The sequence below is a fragment of the Brassica napus genome, chromosome A3 (genome assembly GCF_020379485.1).
Source record: "Brassica napus cultivar Da-Ae chromosome A3, Da-Ae, whole genome shotgun sequence".
In the NCBI taxonomy this organism is placed as follows: Eukaryota; Viridiplantae; Streptophyta; class Magnoliopsida; order Brassicales; family Brassicaceae; genus Brassica; species Brassica napus.
In genome coordinates this window covers 6,653,186-6,673,668 of record NC_063436.1, presented here as the reverse complement: position 1 = coordinate 6,673,668, position 20,483 = coordinate 6,653,186, and the positions used below count along the sequence as shown (strand labels likewise).

At 36.3% G+C, this 20,483-nt stretch overlaps 3 protein-coding genes across 5 annotated transcripts; 2 read left to right on the top strand and 1 right to left on the bottom strand.

The window, feature by feature from the left end:
* Window positions 1-5,295: 5,295 nt before the first annotated feature.
* Window positions 5,296-10,559, top strand: BNAA03G12810D. Of its 2 annotated transcripts, none has more exons than XM_013827896.3 (8): window positions 5,296-5,421; window positions 6,257-6,365; window positions 8,916-8,985; window positions 9,109-9,344; window positions 9,508-9,621; window positions 9,711-9,759; window positions 9,852-10,167; window positions 10,328-10,559. In XM_013827896.3, the coding sequence occupies exons 2-7, from the start codon at window positions 6,273-6,275 to the stop codon at window positions 10,142-10,144; spliced, it is 855 nt and encodes a 284-aa protein (XP_013683350.1). In that variant the 5' UTR covers window positions 5,296-5,421; window positions 6,257-6,272; the 3' UTR covers window positions 10,145-10,167; window positions 10,328-10,559. The 2 variants fall into 2 exon arrangements, with proteins under 2 accessions (XP_013683350.1, XP_013683349.1); XM_013827895.3 differs by having other exon boundaries at window positions 9,849-10,167.
* Window positions 10,560-16,071: 5,512 nt separating this feature from the next.
* LOC106387953 (protein COFACTOR ASSEMBLY OF COMPLEX C SUBUNIT B CCB2, chloroplastic) lies at window positions 16,072-20,183 on the bottom strand. Of its 2 annotated transcripts, XR_007334831.1 has the most exons (8): window positions 19,703-20,183; window positions 19,515-19,627; window positions 19,322-19,393; window positions 19,116-19,256; window positions 18,880-19,033; window positions 18,608-18,790; window positions 17,474-18,159; window positions 16,072-17,298 (listed from the first exon to the last, which is right to left on the bottom strand). XR_007334831.1 is itself a non-coding variant. In XM_013827898.3 (6 exons), the coding sequence occupies exons 1-6, from the start codon at window positions 19,863-19,865 to the stop codon at window positions 18,603-18,605; spliced, it is 831 nt and encodes a 276-aa protein (XP_013683352.1). In that variant the 5' UTR covers window positions 19,866-20,183; the 3' UTR covers window positions 18,449-18,602. The 2 variants fall into 2 exon arrangements, 1 of the variants encoding a protein (XP_013683352.1); XM_013827898.3 differs by lacking the exons at window positions 16,072-17,298; window positions 17,474-18,159 and having other exon boundaries at window positions 18,449-18,790.
* On the top strand, window positions 16,184-18,250 carry LOC106387952 (dihydrodipicolinate reductase-like protein CRR1, chloroplastic). Its single transcript, XM_013827897.3, has 10 exons — window positions 16,184-16,416; window positions 16,491-16,613; window positions 16,692-16,766; window positions 16,851-16,916; window positions 17,003-17,098; window positions 17,225-17,341; window positions 17,487-17,579; window positions 17,695-17,796; window positions 17,872-17,958; window positions 18,052-18,250. The coding sequence occupies exons 1-10, from the start codon at window positions 16,306-16,308 to the stop codon at window positions 18,082-18,084; spliced, it is 903 nt and encodes a 300-aa protein (XP_013683351.1). The 5' UTR covers window positions 16,184-16,305; the 3' UTR covers window positions 18,085-18,250.
* Window positions 20,184-20,483: the final 300 nt, after the last annotated feature.

Below are 20,483 nucleotides of genomic sequence, written 5' to 3'. Positions count from 1 at the left end.
TCATAGATATGACAAAATTAAAATAATTGACTATGTAGAGCATCACCAGACCTGAGAAACTTAATTTAATGTTGAATTTGTTGGAAAAAATAACAGTCCGTCCAAAAATAGTTTCACCCCTACTTAATGAGTAAACAGAGAAAAGTTTGTTTCTAATTATCGAGAATTAATAGAACTTTTTTTTTTTTTGAAACACCTTCAGAATTAATAGAACATAATAATAAATATGTAAACAAAATTTTATCACCAACTCGTCTTATGTTGGGAAAATGTTATATCCGAAGTAGTGCATGTAGACCAATATGGGATGAGTTCGTCTTCTCGTCTACGTGTGGTGGCTAATAACATTTTGGGAAATTAATCTTTGGATCCAATCATTGACTCGTGAACTACTGTGCATTGGTCTTCACAATCACAAACATGTGGCTCTTTTCCTGTCGACACGTGTCCGTGTTCGACGGCGAATCATCTGGTATCTGAGTTTTCATTGTGCTTATGTCCCGGTTATGATCTAACCAAATGAAATGAGTTTAGGTCCTCGTTTTTTCCCTATTAATTTCTATTTTTAAATTACTAACAAATCTACTTGTGTCATCTTTTCTTACGCTAATCATATTTTAATTTTGTCGTTAACTTTAGGAAAAAAATCCTTTTGCATTGTATATTATCTAGCTGTTATTGTTTGACTAATTCAGTAAATAAACATGTTTTCTTTTTTAGTGCACAATAAACATGTCTTTTGACAAAGAGTTATTCTTAATGCTGCCATAAATAAAACACTAATAGTGAAAACAAAGGGTTATACATAATATTGCATACGCTAACTGGATCCATAACTATATTAATTTCATCTTCTTAACATTTGTGTCAAAATCCCCGGCCGTGCCACCATTCTAAAATCTAAGTTTTAATTTGTATGTTACATTCTAATCTACAAACCATTGTTTGGTAGTATGTGAAATGACTATCTTTCTAGGACCAGATTAACTACAAGATATTAGTTATTTACCCAATTATATGATCAGTAGAATCAATCTTTCCTCACATTATGATTAGGTTCTAGCGTTCTCTTTCAATATGGAATTCATGATTCTACTTTTAGCTGTCCCGGCTTCCCCCTTGTGAATCTCCTTTATTTGGATATGGTGCTACTTGCTTTTTCCGATTAACACTCTGGACCAGATTTCATGGTTCCAACTCTCCTTTATCACCAAGGAGTTTTCACGGAGGATCAACCAGTATCTCTCTCTCCAGCGATTTTAGCATCAGCAGAGACAATCACCAACCGCTCACAAACCGATCTTTTGAGTAGTACATGTGACTTCATTGTCATATCTATTTTTACGGATCTTTTATTTTCTTTGCCATATCTATTTTTCGTTATATTTTAATTGTCCTTTTGTATTGTTTCGACGATGATCGTTTCTCCCACTGTTATCATCTAAATTCTTTGAGTATTTAATTTGGTATAACATTTTGGTGTTTAAAAAAAAAGACTCACGTCAAAGCTCATTTTGGTTCATCCTCACTTTGTTTCGGTCTGTGAAATTTTACCGGTTAATAAGATATAATGTATTTGTCGAAAGAAGCACATAATAATTTATCTGACACTGTTCACCGATTATTTGGCGTCTACCAACATCTACGCCTCTGGTATGTGCAAGTCTTACATGATTACATCTATAGATAAATTTCCATTCTCAAGTGCAAGTTTGACATATGGTTTTGTTCTAAAAATAAAATAAAATTGTAAGTTCTCCAAAAAAAAGTAACGTATTGTCTTTAAGTTTATGATCAGCCCAAATCAAATCAAAACTCGATGCGTCCACAAGTACTTGGTACAGAGCTGTGGTTTAAGATTGACTCATAATAATGGCATTTTATCAAACCCATTCTTGAGTACCAAGCTCATGCTTTGTCTCCGATACGAATGTTCGAGTCATGTGCATATTTTTGTTTGCACGGGCCATTTTATCTAACAATTTAAACTTACAATGTAAATAAAATTCATAACTACAGTCTACAAGCTATGCAAAGAAAATGACGATGTGCATGGTTGTATTTTTAGACCACAAAAAATTATAGCAAAAGTAAAATCTATGCTTTATCAGACAAAAAGCTATGATTTATATATCATTTTGTAAAGAAGATTTGACATAAGTAAGAGGTAAGTAAATAATGTGATACAAAAGTATTACAAAATAAAATCAGAATATCGCTTTTTGACTGTACTTTTTATCCTGTCTCTCTAGTCGTCAGACTGATTATGAACGTGCAGCCACCGACACTTGCGGCACGTGCAATCTCACACGCACACAAGTTCCGAGTGGTTTGTTCCTCTGCTTCGCGTTATTTTTATGCTGACGGTGCGCCCTGATTTCACTTGGCCGACGCTGAATATGGCCGGTGCTTGGATTTATTCAACTATTTCTTAAGTTTATGTTCTTAACTACTCATTACCTAACCGACCCTTCGATTAGTTTATAATTAATAGTATTAGCAACATTTTAATATTGATTGGAATCTTTTACTTTTCTCACAATGTATGCAGATTCTTCATAATTTTTTTGTCATTTTTATTACAGGGATGTTCCGCAACCTATAGTCACTCTATGAGCTTTCCGCAACTCGTAGTCACTTCTGATCCGGAGCCAGTCGGCGCTAATACCTTTAAGTGGCGTAAAGCACTCCATGGCCACGTAGAGTTTATGATTGAATCGAACCCAAGGACGCGCAGCCAAACAGCTTGACGCTTAACTCTACCGAGTACCACTAGCCCACCACTACATGGTTTTTTTGTCATTGATATAAACAAAACTCAGTTGCGTATATATATTTTCCCAACTAATTATTATTATATACAATACTGGGAATTAAATATCTTAATATGTTTGTTAAATATATTTGGTACATGAGTTTTATAGTAAGCCTGGTTCGTTTTCATTTACAGTTTGATCAGTTATATATATATAGAGGTCAAACTTTCAAATGCGTGTATAATGTGTGTTGTGTTTCACAATACAACGAATTAGATTTTTGGCCCTTTTTAATTAATTAAGCCATATCGTATTGGACTAACCAAGTAACGAATCTGCAGGTCATAATCTATTTGGTTAGACTTAGTTTTCACTCAACAAACCTAAGAGCCACCATACCAAAAAAAAAAAAAAACTCTTGTAATGTTAAATATATTTAGTTTAAGCAAATCATTTAACATTATTAATATAATAAACTTCATATTTATTGGTTCGACTCTACAAAAAAAACAACTCGATGAATGATCGTAGATATAAGAAGAATTTGTGGATAATATGATCATGATTTAAAAGACATGAGACTTTCTCTAGCCAGTTGCATGATCTTTGATCATGATTCAAAGTATGTAACTTGTAAGCCATTATCAATCGTAAGCGTTCCGGAGTATTCGTACGGAGACGAAATTCAGACGCTTTAAGAATTCGTACATACCCATACGTAAATCTTTTACATCTTTCGCACATTTCAGAAAATGATATATATGACCAAATTAAACTACTGGTTTTTCCAACATTTTATGACATGCTAGTCACTATGTTTGAATCACCAATTATTTTTAATTAGGTCCAGACAATATTTTCTTAAAAATATATATGTTTCATTCATTTTGTTGATCCTCCGTATACAATTCCCTGCAGATACAATGAAATTGAGAAAAAGAAGACAGGAACAATAGCTTGAACCAAAAAAGAACCATATGTGAAGCAACAAAGACCAAAAAAGAAGCCGGCTAAAAGCGAATAAACTTGAACCAAGTATATAAAAAGGATTCGATAGCAATATTGTTCTTTAATTTATACCTTTGTTGTATATGCTGCAATTGCATATTAAAAACATGATTTTAGTGGTTTGAGAAATATCTTTTAGAAACAGTAAACCAAAACGAAAACAAAAAAAAATGTTTTTTCAATTAGTAGCTGGCTAGAAGTTGCTATAAACAATAAATATCTAACTGATAGATGCATATGCAGTTTATAACAATTAAAATCACATATTAACAAGGGATATATATATATATATATATGCCAATCCATGTTACATGCATGACCACTAAATCAACATGAGGAAATGGAGATAAAAGATTTGCTATTATGGACAAAATAGAAAAGCAAACGCAGAAGCGATTGGTACAAACCACTTATAAGAACATCCTAAGTACTAAACACAGCCATATCTAACAATGAAGGTGCAAGATACAATAATAAGAGCCCTTGATCTTGATTGCAAAAAAGCATGATCTTTGTTTCCTAGCTACAAAAGCTACTTAAATACATATACAAGACTGTGCAACGTACTTATCACACTCGACAATCTCATGTGACAATCATCGAATCTTCCAAAACATTCTTACAAAATCGACCTGTTTTATTTTGGCTTATACAAACATGTATCAAGATGTTCATGAAAACATTTAGTTATGTCTGCCAGAGTCCCACAAGAACTATGATATAGATAATAGATGACACCATACACTATACTCTAACATCAATCATTATGGCCAACGGTTCAAAGACATTGTTAATGGACGAGGGGTAGCATAATGTGTCCTGTCTGAGAAGAATCTCTGTCTAACATCGATATTAAGCCTACGTTTTTGGGTGGGTTTGGTTTGGCTAGTATGAATTATAACTAGTGTTTTGCAAAATAGGTCCCAAACAGAACCGGATTTAATTTAGGTTGGTATAAATTTTTGTTTGGTTTAATTCAATTTTGGTTCGGAAATAAATTATAATTACAATAAATTAAATTGATTAAATTTAAATTAGTTATGTATATTTTTAGTATAGTTAATTTAAATATTTTTATATATTTACTCAAACTATTCATTTTTAATGCATTTCGGTTAGTTGAATCTACGTAAGATAATTCAGTATAAAATTTATAGCCACTCATGTTATTATATATACAGTTTGAAGTCAAAATACTGAATTTGGTTTATTTATGTTCCTGGTCATTTGAAACGAAGTAAGCATTAATTAAAATGGAATGCTCAAACACTATATTCACTGTAGAATATTAACCAAATGATTAAAAGTGTGACTCAACTCCTACTTACTAAACTAAAAAGGTCAAATATTGATGTTTGCCAAAAGTTAAAAACGAAATTTGATAGAACGATACAAAACTAAAACGAAATGAACCTTTGAAAAAATAACACAGCCCATCGTCTTTATCCAGTACAAGGCCCAAAATATTATTAGAGTATTAATTAAAAAGCCCACGTAAATTAAATAGTATGCTGAAGTAATGGGCCGTAAAATTAGGGGTCCACCGTTAAAGTAGTATAAATAATCGTGTCTCATATCCTTTCTCCCCTAAGCTGCCGCCGTCGTAACAACTGGTCAGCTTGGTTCCAGATCTAAATCGCTGGCGATCGTGGATCAGGTATTTTCTTCTGCATGTTTGTGTATTTTCGGTAGTACAGTAGTTTTAGTAAGTTCCATCTCCTCAAACTTTTCTTTTCTGTGTCAGATCCGATTTTTTTTTAGTTAGGGTGATTCCAAGTTGATTTTTTTTCCTTAGATTTTGTTATTAAATGTTTACAATTTTTTTTTAAAAACCCAAATTATAAGATAGATTGTTAGTATATAACTTTGATTTGATACAAACTGATTACTTATTTTTTGATCACTTTGCATTGGAACAAAGTTTTATACTGATAATCTGATTTTATAAATCGGTTAAAACTTTTATAGAACAATAATTATGATTGAAGTGTTGATTAATTCATGGATCACATTTTTTACACTTACTAAAACATCCGTGGTCATACATCCATGAAATTTACTCATGGATGTCTGATCACAAATGTTATATATATTATAATTGATGAATTGATTAGTTTGGAAGGATGGAGTGATTAGATTGGAAGGGTATTCATCATAAAAAAAACTCTTGTTTGTATGCAAAAGAGTTCACAATCATGGCCACAATCTGAGTTTTTATTTTACCATTGTGTAGGCTAAGTTTAACATTTTGCTCTTCAAAGTTTGAATTAAACTTCTGCTAATCCGACTTATAGTCTATGCTTCAAACTTTTTGTCTTAATTCCCAGATTTTGGCAGAATAACAATTGAGATGTTAGTTGTTAGTACAATTTTTTTTCTACAACTCTCCAAAATGATTAGCCAAAGATATGGCTCTTAAACACATCATTCCTACACAGTAGATCTTCTTTTTCCATCCAAACTCAGTTTGTGGTACAAATTTAACTGTGCAGTTCCTCAAACAAAGAAATGGCTCAAGCAAGCTTACCTTTCAAAGTTGGGGAAATTGTTGAAGTAAGATCTTTTGAAGAGGGATATCGTGGAGCTTGGTTTCGATGCAAGGTATAACTAGACTCTAATTCTTCAATGAATTAACTTGGTAATCTTTGGAAAAGTTACTAAACATATTTGAAGTCTTTGTGCTTTCAAAAACATCACTTATATCATATGCACTACCACTTCTTGAAACTCAATATATCCTCAAGGTGAATGGCTGAATAGATGAGCATATGAAAAGAAACATGTTTTTTGGTACATGTAAAACCAGTGAATGTTTTCTTAATCTCATGCACACATTGTTAGAACCTTTTGATAATTCATGCACTTTGTTCAACTTTGTAAATGCACATATAGGTAGGTATAGCTTCTTAAAGAAAGTTGTCAAATAAACATGTGTATAACATGTGTTGTAGGTTTGAAGTCCCTGCATAACTAGAACATGGTATCCTCAAAATGACAAACTCACCAACTCATCCTATATTAAATTTTGAATCTTAATTGTTGTCAACCGTGTTGATGGACGCAGATAAAAAGTTGTTAGGCATATGAACCTTTCCTAGGACCTTTAGACTTTTCTGCCCAAAAAGAACTAGATCTCCTATAGGGACTACTTTCTTGATCTCTAGGAGAGACTGCTCTTATAGGAAGAGACTAGTAGAGCTCTCACAAAGAGAGACTACTCTCACGGGGAGAGATTGCTCCCACAGAGAGAAATTACTCTCACAAGGAAAGACTGCTTCTCAAAGAGAATCTGCTATTCCAGTTCTGGAGACATGGAGAGTTGTGTTAAAGAGGTGTGCCCAAAGGCGCCCCCAGGTTCAGACCCAAAAGCCTTGGTCCTAACGTGAGAGTATGTTTTAAGCGGCCCAAGGTTCAGACCCAAACGCCTTGGCCCTTTAAGCGGCGCAAGGTTCAGACCCAAACGCCTTGGTCCTCTAAGTTGAGACTATGTTTTTTGGCGCTCCATGGTTCAGACCCAAACGCCTTGGTCCTTTTAGCGGCCCAAGGTTCAGACCTAAACGCCTTGGAGGACCAAGGCGAGGCTATGTCCTAGAGGCGTTTGCCTTGGTGCGCCTTTGGCCTTATTTTAAAGCGCCTTGGTAACACAAAAGTGCGCATTGGTCCTCCAAGGCGAGGCTATGTCCTAGAGACGCTTGCCTTGGTGCGCCTTTGGCCTTATTTTAAAGCGCCTTTGGTGACACAAAAGTGCGCCTTGGTCCTACAAGGCGAGGTTATGTCCTAGAGGCGCTTGCCTTGGTGCGTCTTTGGCCTTATTTTAAAGCGCCTTGGTGACACAAAAGTGCCCTTGGTCCTCCAAGGCGAGGCTATGTCCTAGAGGCGCTTGCCTTGGTGCGCCTTTGGCGTTATTTTAAAGCACCTTGGTGACACAAAAGTGCGCCTTAAAGTTTCTATACGAAACATTTTTTTACCTGGGTTCATGGTCACAAACACAAACCTGTGACTGTAAAACAGTTTCATATTATTCCAATTGGGTCTAGTTTTCTCAGTGAGGCTTTAGGTGTCTCAGATGGGTTGTTGTTACTATTGAAGTATATCTTTTAACTTGAAAGAATCAAACCTAGTTACAGTTTATAAGTTCTTCGTGGGAAGATGTTTGATCCACAAGGCGAGAACACCTTGGTGCGCCATGGCGCAAGGCGCAAGGTTCTAACCTTCTCGCCTTTGAGCGCCATGTGCCTTTTAAAATCTAGGGAGGGATACTATGCTCTCTCGCAGACGAACTCTCAATCAGTGTTGATTTCATCCACTGTCTTCGCTTGGCAGACATCAAACATTTGCCTGCTTAATGATGCTGCAAGGTTGGCACCAAGCCAGTCCATCAATTTTGTTCAAAACTTGTCCCAAGTTGTGCTGTTATTGTTGTTGTAGCCATTACATCTAATGGAAGGCTGGATCATTCACACAGATAAAGTTAGAGGGGCATTCTGTGTCTTTAGGTATCAAAATAATTAGCAGTACGAACAAGCAAACTCAATAGATGTGTCGCCAAAAGATGAGAAGAGTTCAACGGGTTTGGTAGCAAGTTGCGACCCGTCTACAGACGGTACCTGAGATTTGGTGTCTCTTAGTAGGTTTCTTGTGGTATTGGACTCTAACGCCAGGGAGTTGCTTTAGGCGCCCATATCTCTGTTGACTTAACCCGAGTGTCTTCAACAATGCATCTGTTTCTTCCTACCTTTGTGCAGCATTAATGCATCTGTTTTGACTCATGCAACTCACTACATGTTTGTTGCAGTTTCCAGACCTCATGATATGCCATCTTTGATCATAATTCGGAATCACATATATCTCTGAAAAACCTAATTAGAGAAATCTTAAGAGTTTATGTCCATTGTATACATTCACTGAGTTTTGTAGGTTATCTATCAATCAAAATCATATAAAAGAACTCAGTGTTTGTACTGATGCATCGTACCAAATTATGACTTCCACATTAGAGATGAGGAAGATAAGCATGCATTAAGTCTAAATTAAGAATCTCACAACATCCATTTTATTTAGAACTAATCTTATCTTTCTAATGTTTGAGATGCTCTCTTATTATCAGATATAAACATATGTTTAACAACTTTGTTTTTACTGGTTAATTAGATATTAAACATATACACGAAGGAGGAGAAATTGTTCTACAGCTTGAAGTATCTTGATTACGATGGGGAAGGTGAGCTTTATCATCCTCTTTTGCATATATTTATTTTTGTTTAACTAATATCATATTATTTTCACAGTATTTTGTAATGTCTTATGCGTGAATAACGTTATGAAAATCTTATATCTGGTTCAGAGATACATCACACACAAGTCTATCAACAGTTTGAAGATGGGGAGGAGTGGCTGATGGTTCGACCATCATATCCACCATGTTATCAGGAGCGGGAAGTCCGTAAAATCGAGGCTGACCAAGCACCTCTTGTTGTCGTTCATGGCTCTTGGCAAGTAGGAGACTTGGTTGATTGGGATAGAGATGGATGTTTCTGGTGTGCAACGGTCTTGACAGTGAAGAGAAACGAACCATTCCAGGTACATACAAACCAGATTGGTCTCGTGAAGTTGTTTGTTATAGTTATCTAGTCCATGTTCTTCTTCTTGTCCCTTGGTCATTTGAGTTAAATCTAATAAATGATTTTCACAATTCCTTTTTTTTTGTTTTCTAAGTGGAACTCCCAATTATCTATTTTTTCAGATTGAGTTGTTTCCACCACCACTCGGTGAAGGAGAAACTTATAAAGCTTTGCGTAAGGACGTGCGTCCAACATTGGATTGGTCACCTGAAGATGGCTGGACACTGCCTTCTACGGTTAGTTTGCCTTATACGTGATTTATATTTGATTTCTTATGATTTTTGGTATCTTGCTCATTTTGTTTGATCACGTGGTGGTGTTGTAGGATGGACGAAAAAGTCAAAGTGTTAGGCTCGTGAAACGTGAGAAAGGAGGTTAGCTTTGCTACTTACAAGGACATCATTCTATTTTCCCATGTTTGCTTGGTTTTAAAATTCATCTGGTTTTGTTTCATTTTTTACAGTAGATCATGTACCTGGAAAAGAAAAAACAGAGAGAGCCAAGAAGCAGAAGACAGAGAGACACACGCAGCACAGGACTGAGAGAGACGCGCAGCAGAAGACAGAGGGAGACATGCAGCCAGAGAAAGGCAATGGAGAGATTCGACAAAATATCGATGAGTCGGATTCAATTGAAGCTGCAGTTTATGACTTGGAAGAGCTTATCGTTCGAATTGAGTGGATAAAAAATATGCTAAGTCCAGATGTTGGAGAAGGTTCAACGTGGAAATATCAAGATTACCGCCCATCTTCTAAGTGAATGTGAATTCATCATGGTGATAGGTTTGTGATCTTTTTCACATCTCTCAATTTGACGTTTTCTTGTGTATACATGAACAAGATCTTTAGGGTTGATCTTATGGGGCTATTGAATAGGGAGACACTGGAACTATATTGTGTTTGTATCTTTCACTTTAATTGTATTTTGTTGAATTTTTTTCAGGTTTAGGAGGTGGAACTGCTGGTGTGCTAGTGAAATTTTGTTAAAAAAATTTCAAGTTCGATGGTGAAATGGGGAAGAGACGTAGAGTTTTGTGCAACACCGGAAAAGACATGATGATGTAGGTTGTGTATATGCTTTTCCAAGGGCCCTAAAAATATGCTAATGACCAATTTCATCTTTGTACACATGTTTTTACATTTGTATAAAGTTAATGAAGGGAATTTGTTTTGTTTTTTTTGTTCAAACATCAACTTTCTAAAACCAATTCATGGTAACAAGATTACAACCTTATAAAATTTTTAACTCCACATACAATTCCGAGATTTAGTAACACCTACGAACATTTAGAAGGATCCTACGCTATATGTATTTTTCATCACTATAAGAACAAATTCATCCCAAAATTCAGAATGAATTGTTTTTATAACCACCTAATTCTACTGCTAAAAAACAGATAACAAACACATGTCAATAACATTCAAGACTTATAATGAGAATTCCATTAAGAACATAGCATCCTGGTACCAAGGATCATACAATTAGGCACATCCAGTAGCAGCAGCCCATAAGACGCATCTTCTCACTTAGTAAGACTGGAAGCTATGAACAGCGGTTTTGAAACTGTGAAAGGCGGGTTGAGGCAATGGCTTCATCGACGGCTGACCAGATTTCTACAAAATAAAAGAAATAATAAAAAGGCTACCGGATTTGCCACTAGGTCGGTACTGTGTATGCCTAGCCACTAAGGGTCCGTTTGTTTTTCCATCTGAATGAGTCATCTGAATGAAGATGAAAGTTTTGTTTGTTTAGATACTAAAAGTTTAACTCATTCAAATGGATCATCCGAATGATTTTTGGAAAGTTAGGTTTAATTTTAAAGTCCATTCAGCTGAACCAATTTGGATCATTTGAATGGAGATGGTTCATTCAAAATGGTATAATGTATATTATACCCCTAATGTAATTCACAAATTACAAACCTAAACATAATATCATTTTTGTCACATACGAAAACTTACAAAACTACAAAAACACGTTTTCCCGCGAAAACCTGAAAAATATTTTTTCACGCCAAAACCCCAAAAACGCATTTTCCCGCCAAAATTGCAAAAAAGTGTTTTTCCGTCAAAATTGCAAAAACGTGGTTTTCTGTAAAAACCGAAAAATGTGTTTTCATGCCAAAATCACAAAAAAACATATTTTCAAGCCAACACCCCAAAACATATTTTCCGCCAAAACACAAAAACACGTTTTCCCGCCAAAATTGCAAAAACGTATTTTCCTGCCCAAAAAAAAAACGTGTTTCCCCCCTAAAACCGAAAATCTCTATTTTCCGCCAAAAACGCAAAATTTTATTTTCCCGCCAAAACCGAAAAACTCGTTTTCCCGCAAAAAACGCAAAAAACGTGTTTTCTCGCCAAAAACGTGTTTCCCCGCCAAAACTGCAAAAACGTGTTTCCCCGCCAAAACTGCAAAAACGCGTTTTCCCGCCAAAACCGCAAAACGCGTTCCCGCCAAAACCGCAAAAACATTTTTTTCCCGTAAACCGCAAAAACACATTTTCCCGCCAAAAACCGCAAAAACTTGTTTTTCCGCCAAAACCGTAAAAACGCGTTTCCCGCCAAAACCGCAAAAACGCGTTTTCTGCCAAAACCGCAAAACGCATTTTTCTGGCAAAACCGCAAATATGCATCTTTCCGCCAAAACCGCAAAACGCGTTTTTTCCGCCAAAACCACAAAAATGCGTTTTTCCGCCTATAATGAAACATCTCGTTTTCTCGCCAAAACCGAAAAATTTAAACCGTAAAAACGTGTTTTCCTCCAAAACCGCAAAAACGCATTTTTCCGCCAAAAACGTCTTTTCCGCAAAAACCGCAAAAACGTATTTTTTCGCCAAAACCGAAAATTTGTATTTTTCCACCAAAATCGAAAAATCTCGTTTTCCGGCCAGAACCGAAAAATCTTGTTTTCCCGCCAAAACCGAAAAATGTATTTTCTCGCTAAAACCGAAAAATCTTTTTTTTTTCCCGCCCAAACCGCAAAAAGAAAACTCGTTAATTTTGAAATAATTCTAATGTAAATATATTAAACTAAATAATTGAATTTAATATAGTTAAAATTAATATCAAGCATATGATTAAACCAACATAAGATATTTTGGTAATTTGTTTACTAAACTCATTTGAATGGAAATGAAAATAAAGAAACAAATATAAGATCCATTTAGTTGATTCATCTAGATGAGTTATATGGATGGACAAACAAACAATCGCAGAAATCTGAATGGATCATCTGAATAGCCGCTAAATGAATCATCTAAATGGTGAAACAAACAGCCGCTAAATGAATCATTTGGATGAAGATGACAAATAGTGAAACAAACAGCCGCTAAATGTGTTCAACAACAAGCCACAAGACCTCTCCTGAAGACCATGCAGAATAGTTTGAGACTCGTCACGGAGGAACAGCTTCTCTTATAGGTCGGCTTGACGCCAATGACATAGCTCTGCTTGAGCAAAATGAAGTACCTCCCCTGGCTCCTCCGACCAAACCATAGACGATTCTTACGGATTCAGGAAAGTTCAGCACCCGCAACACAAAGAGCCGGTCTGGCGGACAACACATATCCGCCATAATTGCTCTGGTACGTCCCCAAGAGGTAACCTTCGGAGTTCATCTAGGCTAGATACGAGCGTTGAGCCACCCACACGCCGGTTCTGCCTGTACGCCACCGCACGCGCCTCACTCCTTGCGGATCTGAGTATCAAGCCACCACCAAGAGTAGCTTCCAGATCTGCAAGTCAAGCGATAACAAATGTAGGCACGCGTAGTCTTCTACTCCGCCGCGGACAGAACAAAACAACCATGGACCTCCATGGAGATCCAGAGTCAAGAGCATATCACCAGGAAGAAAGAGAGGCACGAGGAGGCAAAAGAAAAAGAAGAGAAGAAATAGGAGCTTCTAACGCCGGCAAGAGACACCGGACATCAGGGGAGATCGCGACATGGTTCTTGTGAAATGGGTGGGGTTGAAAGAAAGAGCTTCACGTTAGAATCAATATGTATTATAAACGATGAAGAACTCGCAGGAATGTGAGCTAATCATGTTGACAAAGACATTAAAGCTCGGTAACTTCGAGAACTAACTCCATAGTGAGACGCAGAGTTGAATTGTGGTTGTTCAAAATCTTTTAGTAGCTTAATTTTCTATCCATGGAGTGACCTTTGACAGAACCTGGTTTGGGATCTTCACCGAATTCCTCCGACCGTTGGGGATTGTGAACGCTATTTGGCCGCATAATTGCTACGTTGAAACCCTATTATTTTCTCCAGAGAGAAAACATAACAACCCTAGTTTTGTGTCGTCTCTCTCTTTTTCTTGGAAAAAAAGTTCTTTAATAGGACCTTTCCATAGAATTGTATTTTCCATAAATTAAATTTTTATTTCTTTGGTCTAGTCATAAAAATTAAATAAATTGACCTGCTATTTTCCTACGGATATGTTAAAAATTAACTTAAAATATTAATTATTATTAACTAGGTGCTTCGTCCACGCATACTGACAATAATATTTTATTATTATTTATTAATACATGCATTACTAACTAAAAATTAAATAATAAATTATTATTTATGTTTTCATTTGAAAATTTTTACATTTTTTTTGTAAAAATTTCTTTTTACACTATATAAATAAATATACAAAATCACCAAACATCTTCTTTTCAGTTATATAAAATTAAAATATATATAGAAATTATATTTTTATTTTAAAAACTATTTTTAATATTTTGGAAATTCTTTTTTGTATTAATTTTAATAACTTATTTTATTAAATAAATTTTATTTTATGACTAATTTATATATTTTATTTTATTAATGGTATAAACAATATTAATTAGTCTGATTTTTTATGCGAAGGATCAAATGTAAACAAATACTTATTAAATAATAATATATATAGTGATATATAAAGTTCATTGTTTCTTGACCACACACGGATGATCGAATGGCAGATGAATTTTGAAAAACTAAACGGTTTAGGTTCAAATTAATCCAAAATAGTAAATATGTGTAACCATATGGATATGAAGCCATGTTTTGTATATCATTTGAATATTTGAAAAGAAAATATTAAAGATTCAATTGGTGACTATAATTTAGAAAAAAAATTATGATGAATTTTTTGTTCTTCAAAATGTTGATTTTTTTGTCAAACTAAGAACAATGGGCCTCACCATATCCCTTTTTTTTTTTTGCTAAAAGGTAAATATCATTAACAAGATAATGAAGGTCTGATTACAAGGAATTGCAATCAAAATATGCAACTAAGCCATTCAGATGAAAAGGGCCGCAAAAAAAAAAAAAAAAAAAACCCTAAACATCTAATTAAGATCACAAGTTTGATCAAGAGAACAAGACTTTGACCTATCAGTTAAGCATCAAACATCAGCAAAGGTTCCTTACAAGCGCTTCCAGGTACCAATAATGGTGACGAGGAGAAGGCTATGCAGAGTCGGTTTACCTTAGAGGAAATCCAAAGAGTTTCTTTGCCGCGACGACGGAGGGCCAGCTACCACTCCGGTGCAGGCTTAGGAAGACTCCACAGATTCTCTCAGCCGCGACGACAGAGGGCCAGGCAATCCACTCCGGTGCAGGCTGAGGTACGCTCCGTTGAAACCAAAACCAGAAGCCTCTCGGAGAGCTCACACTCGAAAGAGGAGCAGCCGGAGCTTGTAGACGGAGTTGAAGATTGGGAGAAGCCATACGACTTCTCAAAAACAGGCAAAATCCATCAAAAGCAAGTCTCTTCCGGCGTGGTTTTTAGAGACACAATGGGTCTGTCCTCAAGGACCCTGATCATCAACCATCAAAGCACAACAGAGAGAAACAGAGCAACAACAGATATTACCATGGAAGCTGATACTTGAAGCTAAGAGAAGAGGCTCTCAGCGGAGAACCACCACTCCGCCGCTCTCAGAGGAACAAATCCTGAGGAGAGGCTCTACGCACCTTGGATCTACGCGACTGACATACCACCAGGAGGCAAGTCGGACGTGATGAGAGGAGAGGCAGCGACGCTTCCAAACTATTCACGATGGCTTGGGCTTAGATCTGACCCAGATCTAACGCTGGCGGTTTGGAGAGGCGGAAAGGCAAGGCCACCATGATTCACGAGACCGTCTCGACCTCGACTAGGTTCCAGGGAAGAGAGGCACTCACCAAACTTCCGATTAGATTTGTAGTGACAAAAATCCAGAACCTAGAGACAAGAAGGAGGAGACAGTGATTCTGAAACATGGTGGATATGGTTGAGGCAAGCTACAACTAACAAGTGGAGGAGGCCGACAGCCAAGGCTGCCGCCGGCCTCTTCGAGCAAGATTCAGATGAAAAAACTAGGGTTTAGTTGGCGGAGATGGAGAGACCAAAGAGAAAAAGTTACTTCTCTCTCCTCTCTCTTAGTTTCTTTATAGAAATATATGATGGTGAAAAAAAAATCTCACCATATCCCTTTATGTTTCTCATATATTGATGAATTAATAAAGAATACTTTTCTCTTTTAAATTTGATGAGGAACTGTTCCTCCATATATTTTTTTTCAATTCAATTCTTTAAATCAAAATTTTGTTTAAATTTTTTATGTTTATTTCGATCATTTTCATGGTCACCAATTAAAGCCTGGATATCTCAGTTTAATTACAAAAATAGATGTTTTCATTAGAAAATTAAAAAAATATATACATTTTCGAAAGAAATTATCTTTATTATCACAACTTAAAAAAAAAATTCACTTTGTTAAGAAATAAATTAAGAGCCAGAGTGATTGCAATCAGAAGAGGCAAAATCTTATCCATCCAGAAAGCCTCAAAAACTACATCGTTTTAAAAGCTCTGGCAACAAGTGCAAAAACTCTTATCAACATCAAAGGCAAAGGAAACCACAAGAAAAGAAAAAGTTATCATAAGAGGTTAGAGCAATGGCAGCTGTGAGCTGCTGCTTCTTCAAGCTATCACATTCAGGACGTCTCAACCCCTCAAGGCCTTCTTTTTCCTGCTCCGCCTCTCAACCTTCCCAAAACAACATAAAGGTAACATCATCATCTTCATCAGGAGTTTCCATACAATGCAGCTTGTGATGAATTGCAACAAATTTCCATATCAGGTAATCATAAACGGAGCTGCAAAGGAGATAGGAAGAGCGGCTGTGGTTGCTGTGACTAAAGCCAGGGGAATGGAGTTGGCTGGTGCTGTCGACAACCATTTTCTTGGCGAAGATATTGGCTTGGTGACTTAACTTACATTTTACTTCCACCTGGTTGGTTTATCTATTAACATGACACCCTAAACTATAATGTTCTTTTAGCTCTGTGACATGGAGGAGCCTCTAGAAATACCAGTAGTGAGTGATCTAACAATGGTCTTAGGCTCGATATCTCAGGTTCCATTATATCCAAACTCTCTCTCTTGTTTCCCACCAGAGTGACATCTACGGAACAACCTAAACGAAAAATATTGTTGGTAGGGAAAAGAAGTGGGAGTTGTGATCGACTTTACAGACCCATCAACAGTGTATGAGAATGTAAAACAGGTATTTAATAAAAAAACTTTTTTTTTATTTACCAAGTTGGAAAAGTCAAACCATCAAGAGTGTTAATGATCTTTGATCTTATCAAGGCAACGGCATTTGGGATGAAGAGTGTTGTGTATGTACCTCGGATTAAGCCAGAGACAGTATCAGCGTTATCTGCACTATGTGACAAGGCCACCATGGTGAGCACAGGGTGAGATACTCTCAGCAAATTCGTTTTGTTGTTTTTTCTTGGTGAAGTCGAGCTTGTCCTGGAGCGACCATAAATGTTCCAGATTTATCTAATTTCTCCATTGTTTGCATTATAGGGGTGCCTTGTAGCACCAACACTATCCATAGGATCTATACTTCTCCAACAGGCTGTGATCATGGCTTCCTTCCACTACAACAACGTTGAAATCGTAGAGTCAAGGCCTAATGCAACGGTATGATCAAAAGAAAATGTAACTTATAGAGAATTTGAATGAAACAAGGTATATATAATGAGATAGTTATCTATGAAAGTGACTCACACGAAGCTTTTGATATTAAATCACAAGAAGTGGCTCTAAAGATACCTATGAAATGCAGGATCTTCCTTCTCCAGAAGCTACCCAAATTGCGAACAACATATCAAATCTTGGTCAGATCTACAACAGAGAAGATAGTTCAACTGATGTTCAGGTAAAGGCATGAGCAAGCTGAAAAATGCCAGAAAGATTAAAAAAGATGGGCTAGTTAGGACTTTGGATCATGTATATTTATACAAAAACAAAGCTCTGTTTCCTGATGTTTCCAGGCAAGAGGTCAAGTAATCGGAGAAGATGGGGTTCGTGTTCACAGTATGGTTCTACCTGGACTACCATCTAGCACACAAGTCTACTTCTCAAGTCCAGGAGATGTAACTATCATTACAGTCATCTATTTAAAAACCAAACTGAAAATTATGTTCTCTAACACAACCTGTTGGACACAGGTTTACACTGTTAAACACGACATAGTTGACGTAAGGTCCCTAATGCCTGGACTACTTCTCGCTATCAGAAAGGTCGTACGCCTCAAGGTAACAAGGAAACATGCGAGAATTCTCCATCAACTGATGTTTTTACTTACTATTTATCTGATCACTTGTCCTTGTTCTCTTTTGGTTTTACAGAATCTGGTTTATGGCCTCGAGAAATTCTTGTAGGAAATGAAGTGTTTCGCCAATCATCAATCAAGATATGAGTCAAATGTTATATTATAATGAATAGGTCATGTCATCCTGAAAGTCATATGAAAGAAAACACATTAAACATAAAGTTTAGAGATAGGATGTTATTTCCTTTCACGGTAATACGGATAATCATTTTTAAGGCGAGGACACTAACAAACTCAAATGAGAAAACCATTATCCTAGGGTCTGGCAAAATACGATGTTCAATGCTTATGGTCATGGATACTAATATATTTTCATGTTTCAGTAACAACGTATGCTTGTACATTTCTAGTGCCAGATCATGGCATCCTTAAGTCTCACTAATAAATTACCAAAAGGAACTAACACTCAGCTCTGGTTTAATTCAAGTGCTATTGATATGCAAAGTCATCTCACATTTAGATACAATGAGAAAAATTTGTCAGAGTTTGCTCAATTTAACAAAAATGCACAAAAAGAAAAAGGAGAAGCAACAAATCATTTAAATCATTTACATCCATAAGAACTATCTAACCTCTGAATTTATCAGCCATGGCTCCAATCCAGGCTCTATCTTTATCGCTATATGCATATCCAGCAGTAGAAGCCACCAGCAAAAACCCATCCATTTTCTCCGATTCATCTGTATTTTGAACGAGAGGTTGCACAAAAACAGAACGCGTCCCATCAGGAAGAATATCCCACGACAATGCAGAACCTAAAATCAAACTAAAAAGGTTAACATATATGTTCTGTCGCACCAAAGAGGATCAACACTGCTGAACAAACTCAAGGAACACAATATACCTGCATATTGAGGGAAATAAAGGGTCTCCTTAACATCAGCCAGGCCTATTTCATCAACCTTTCTCTTGAACCAGTCATGTAGTTGAGCCTTTAACATTTGACCAGGGCAATTCCAGTACCCGCGAACACAAAGCTCACCTTGAATCGATATCATCTGAAGTTAAAAAAAAAAGAGCAAACTTTCTTAGTGAAGCAGAGAGCTAAGTAGGAGATAAGAACAACAATGAACACCATACCACAGCAACGGTACTTGTATTCCTCAACAAGACATAAGTTGACCAAGCCAAATCCTCTTTCAAAGAGTCTCCAATGCTTGATGATATCACAAAAACCTGTTCTCCCTCTTCAGGTAAGCTTCTCTTCTCTACTTCAGAACCCTAAAACATCAAAATCTCCATTCACTAAATAGGCCAAAACAAAAGCAGTACACAAAGACGATTACCTTGAGGAACTTGCCAAAGTAAGGTAAAGCTACGGAGAATGCAGCAAGTGATAACCCTAAAGCCTCTGATCTCTTTCACCCCACAACACAATCATGCAAACACTAGTAAGCCATATACTACTCTTAACCAAAGTAAACCAAGAAACAATTAAAATGTTGAACCGGATTTAACCAGGTTTGTATAAAATGATACCAGCTGAGATTCGCTGATTGGAGGTGAAGCTGAGAAGTGATTGAGAAGAATAAGCGATCCGAACCCGTACCCGATCCACCTCGGTAGATAAGATTCGTCTAGCCCAGGAATCCCTACAAAACGGATTCAAAATCTCTCTGAGAGAGTAGGTAACTTTCAATTGGAGAAGAAGAGTAGGAATAAGTTACCGAAAGTGAAGCGAAGGACGGAGAGATTGAGCTGTTGCTGATCAGACCGTGACGATTCATTCTCCGCACGAGCGAAGATTCGTGTAGACCTCGCGGCGGTTTGGGAGCGGGGTCGCAGCGCGAAGCGCGGATTCAACGGGAAGTTACAGATTTGAACACTCATTTCTCTAGCTCAGTCGCTGGTGTCTGTTAGAGAGCAGAGACCGCGTGTATGTATGTATTCGCCATTGGTTATTCCGCGAAGAACCTCTACCTAGTAGGCTCGGCCCATTAAAGGGATACAGGCCCAATTGTTTAAACTAACCCGCAAACTTGAAGTTAATGGACTCTGTATATGTATGTTCATTCTTTACATTATTAATCTTATTATAAATTATATATAATTATTGCATCGATAACTTTATACCATGTAAAACAACAAATTATCATTCTTAGTTTTACTATGTAATAAATTTTGTATTTTAAAAAAGACGTAAACCACTAAAAAGGTAAAAAAGGCTTCCAAATTAGTGAAAACAAGTGTCATTTCAGATTTTTAATTGTATCTAAAAAAACTTTTCAAAAGAGAACTTCTATATTTTCTCTCTCTTGGTGCCATTTTATTATTTGCTTATTTTAATTGTAAGATGATCTATTAGATTTAGATATAATACTAATAAAGTTGCTCTGATATTTGCATCACGCCAAAGCTATCTTATAACTTCGGTTTCACTAATCTGAAAATTTATAATAAACTGCATTTTGGGTTTCGAATTTTAGATTTTTTGGTATAAAAGTATTA

Coding starts and splice junctions, on each gene's coding strand:
- BNAA03G12810D (XM_013827895.3), top strand. CDS start 6,273: ATGGCTCAAGCAAGCTTACCTTTCAAAGTTGGGGAAATTGTTGAAGTA. Junction 9,345..9,507: donor AGAGAAACGAACCATTCCAG/GTACATACAAAC, acceptor CTATTTTTTCAG/ATTGAGTTGTTTCCACCACC. Junction 9,760..9,848: donor CGTGAAACGTGAGAAAGGAG/GTTAGCTTTGCT, acceptor CATTTTTTACAG/TAGATCATGTACCTGGAAAA.
- LOC106387953 (XM_013827898.3), bottom strand. CDS start 19,865: ATGAGTGTTCAAATCTGTAACTTCCCGTTGAATCCGCGCTTCGCGCTG. Junction 19,628..19,702: donor CGTCCTTCGCTTCACTTTCG/GTAACTTATTCC, acceptor TCCGTTTTGTAG/GGATTCCTGGGCTAGACGAA. Junction 19,394..19,514: donor CAATCAGCGAATCTCAGCTG/GTATCATTTTAT, acceptor GTGGGGTGAAAG/AGATCAGAGGCTTTAGGGTT.
- LOC106387952 (XM_013827897.3), top strand. CDS start 16,306: ATGGCAGCTGTGAGCTGCTGCTTCTTCAAGCTATCACATTCAGGACGT. Junction 17,580..17,694: donor ATAGTTCAACTGATGTTCAG/GTAAAGGCATGA, acceptor TGATGTTTCCAG/GCAAGAGGTCAAGTAATCGG. Junction 17,959..18,051: donor GAAAGGTCGTACGCCTCAAG/GTAACAAGGAAA, acceptor TTGGTTTTACAG/AATCTGGTTTATGGCCTCGA.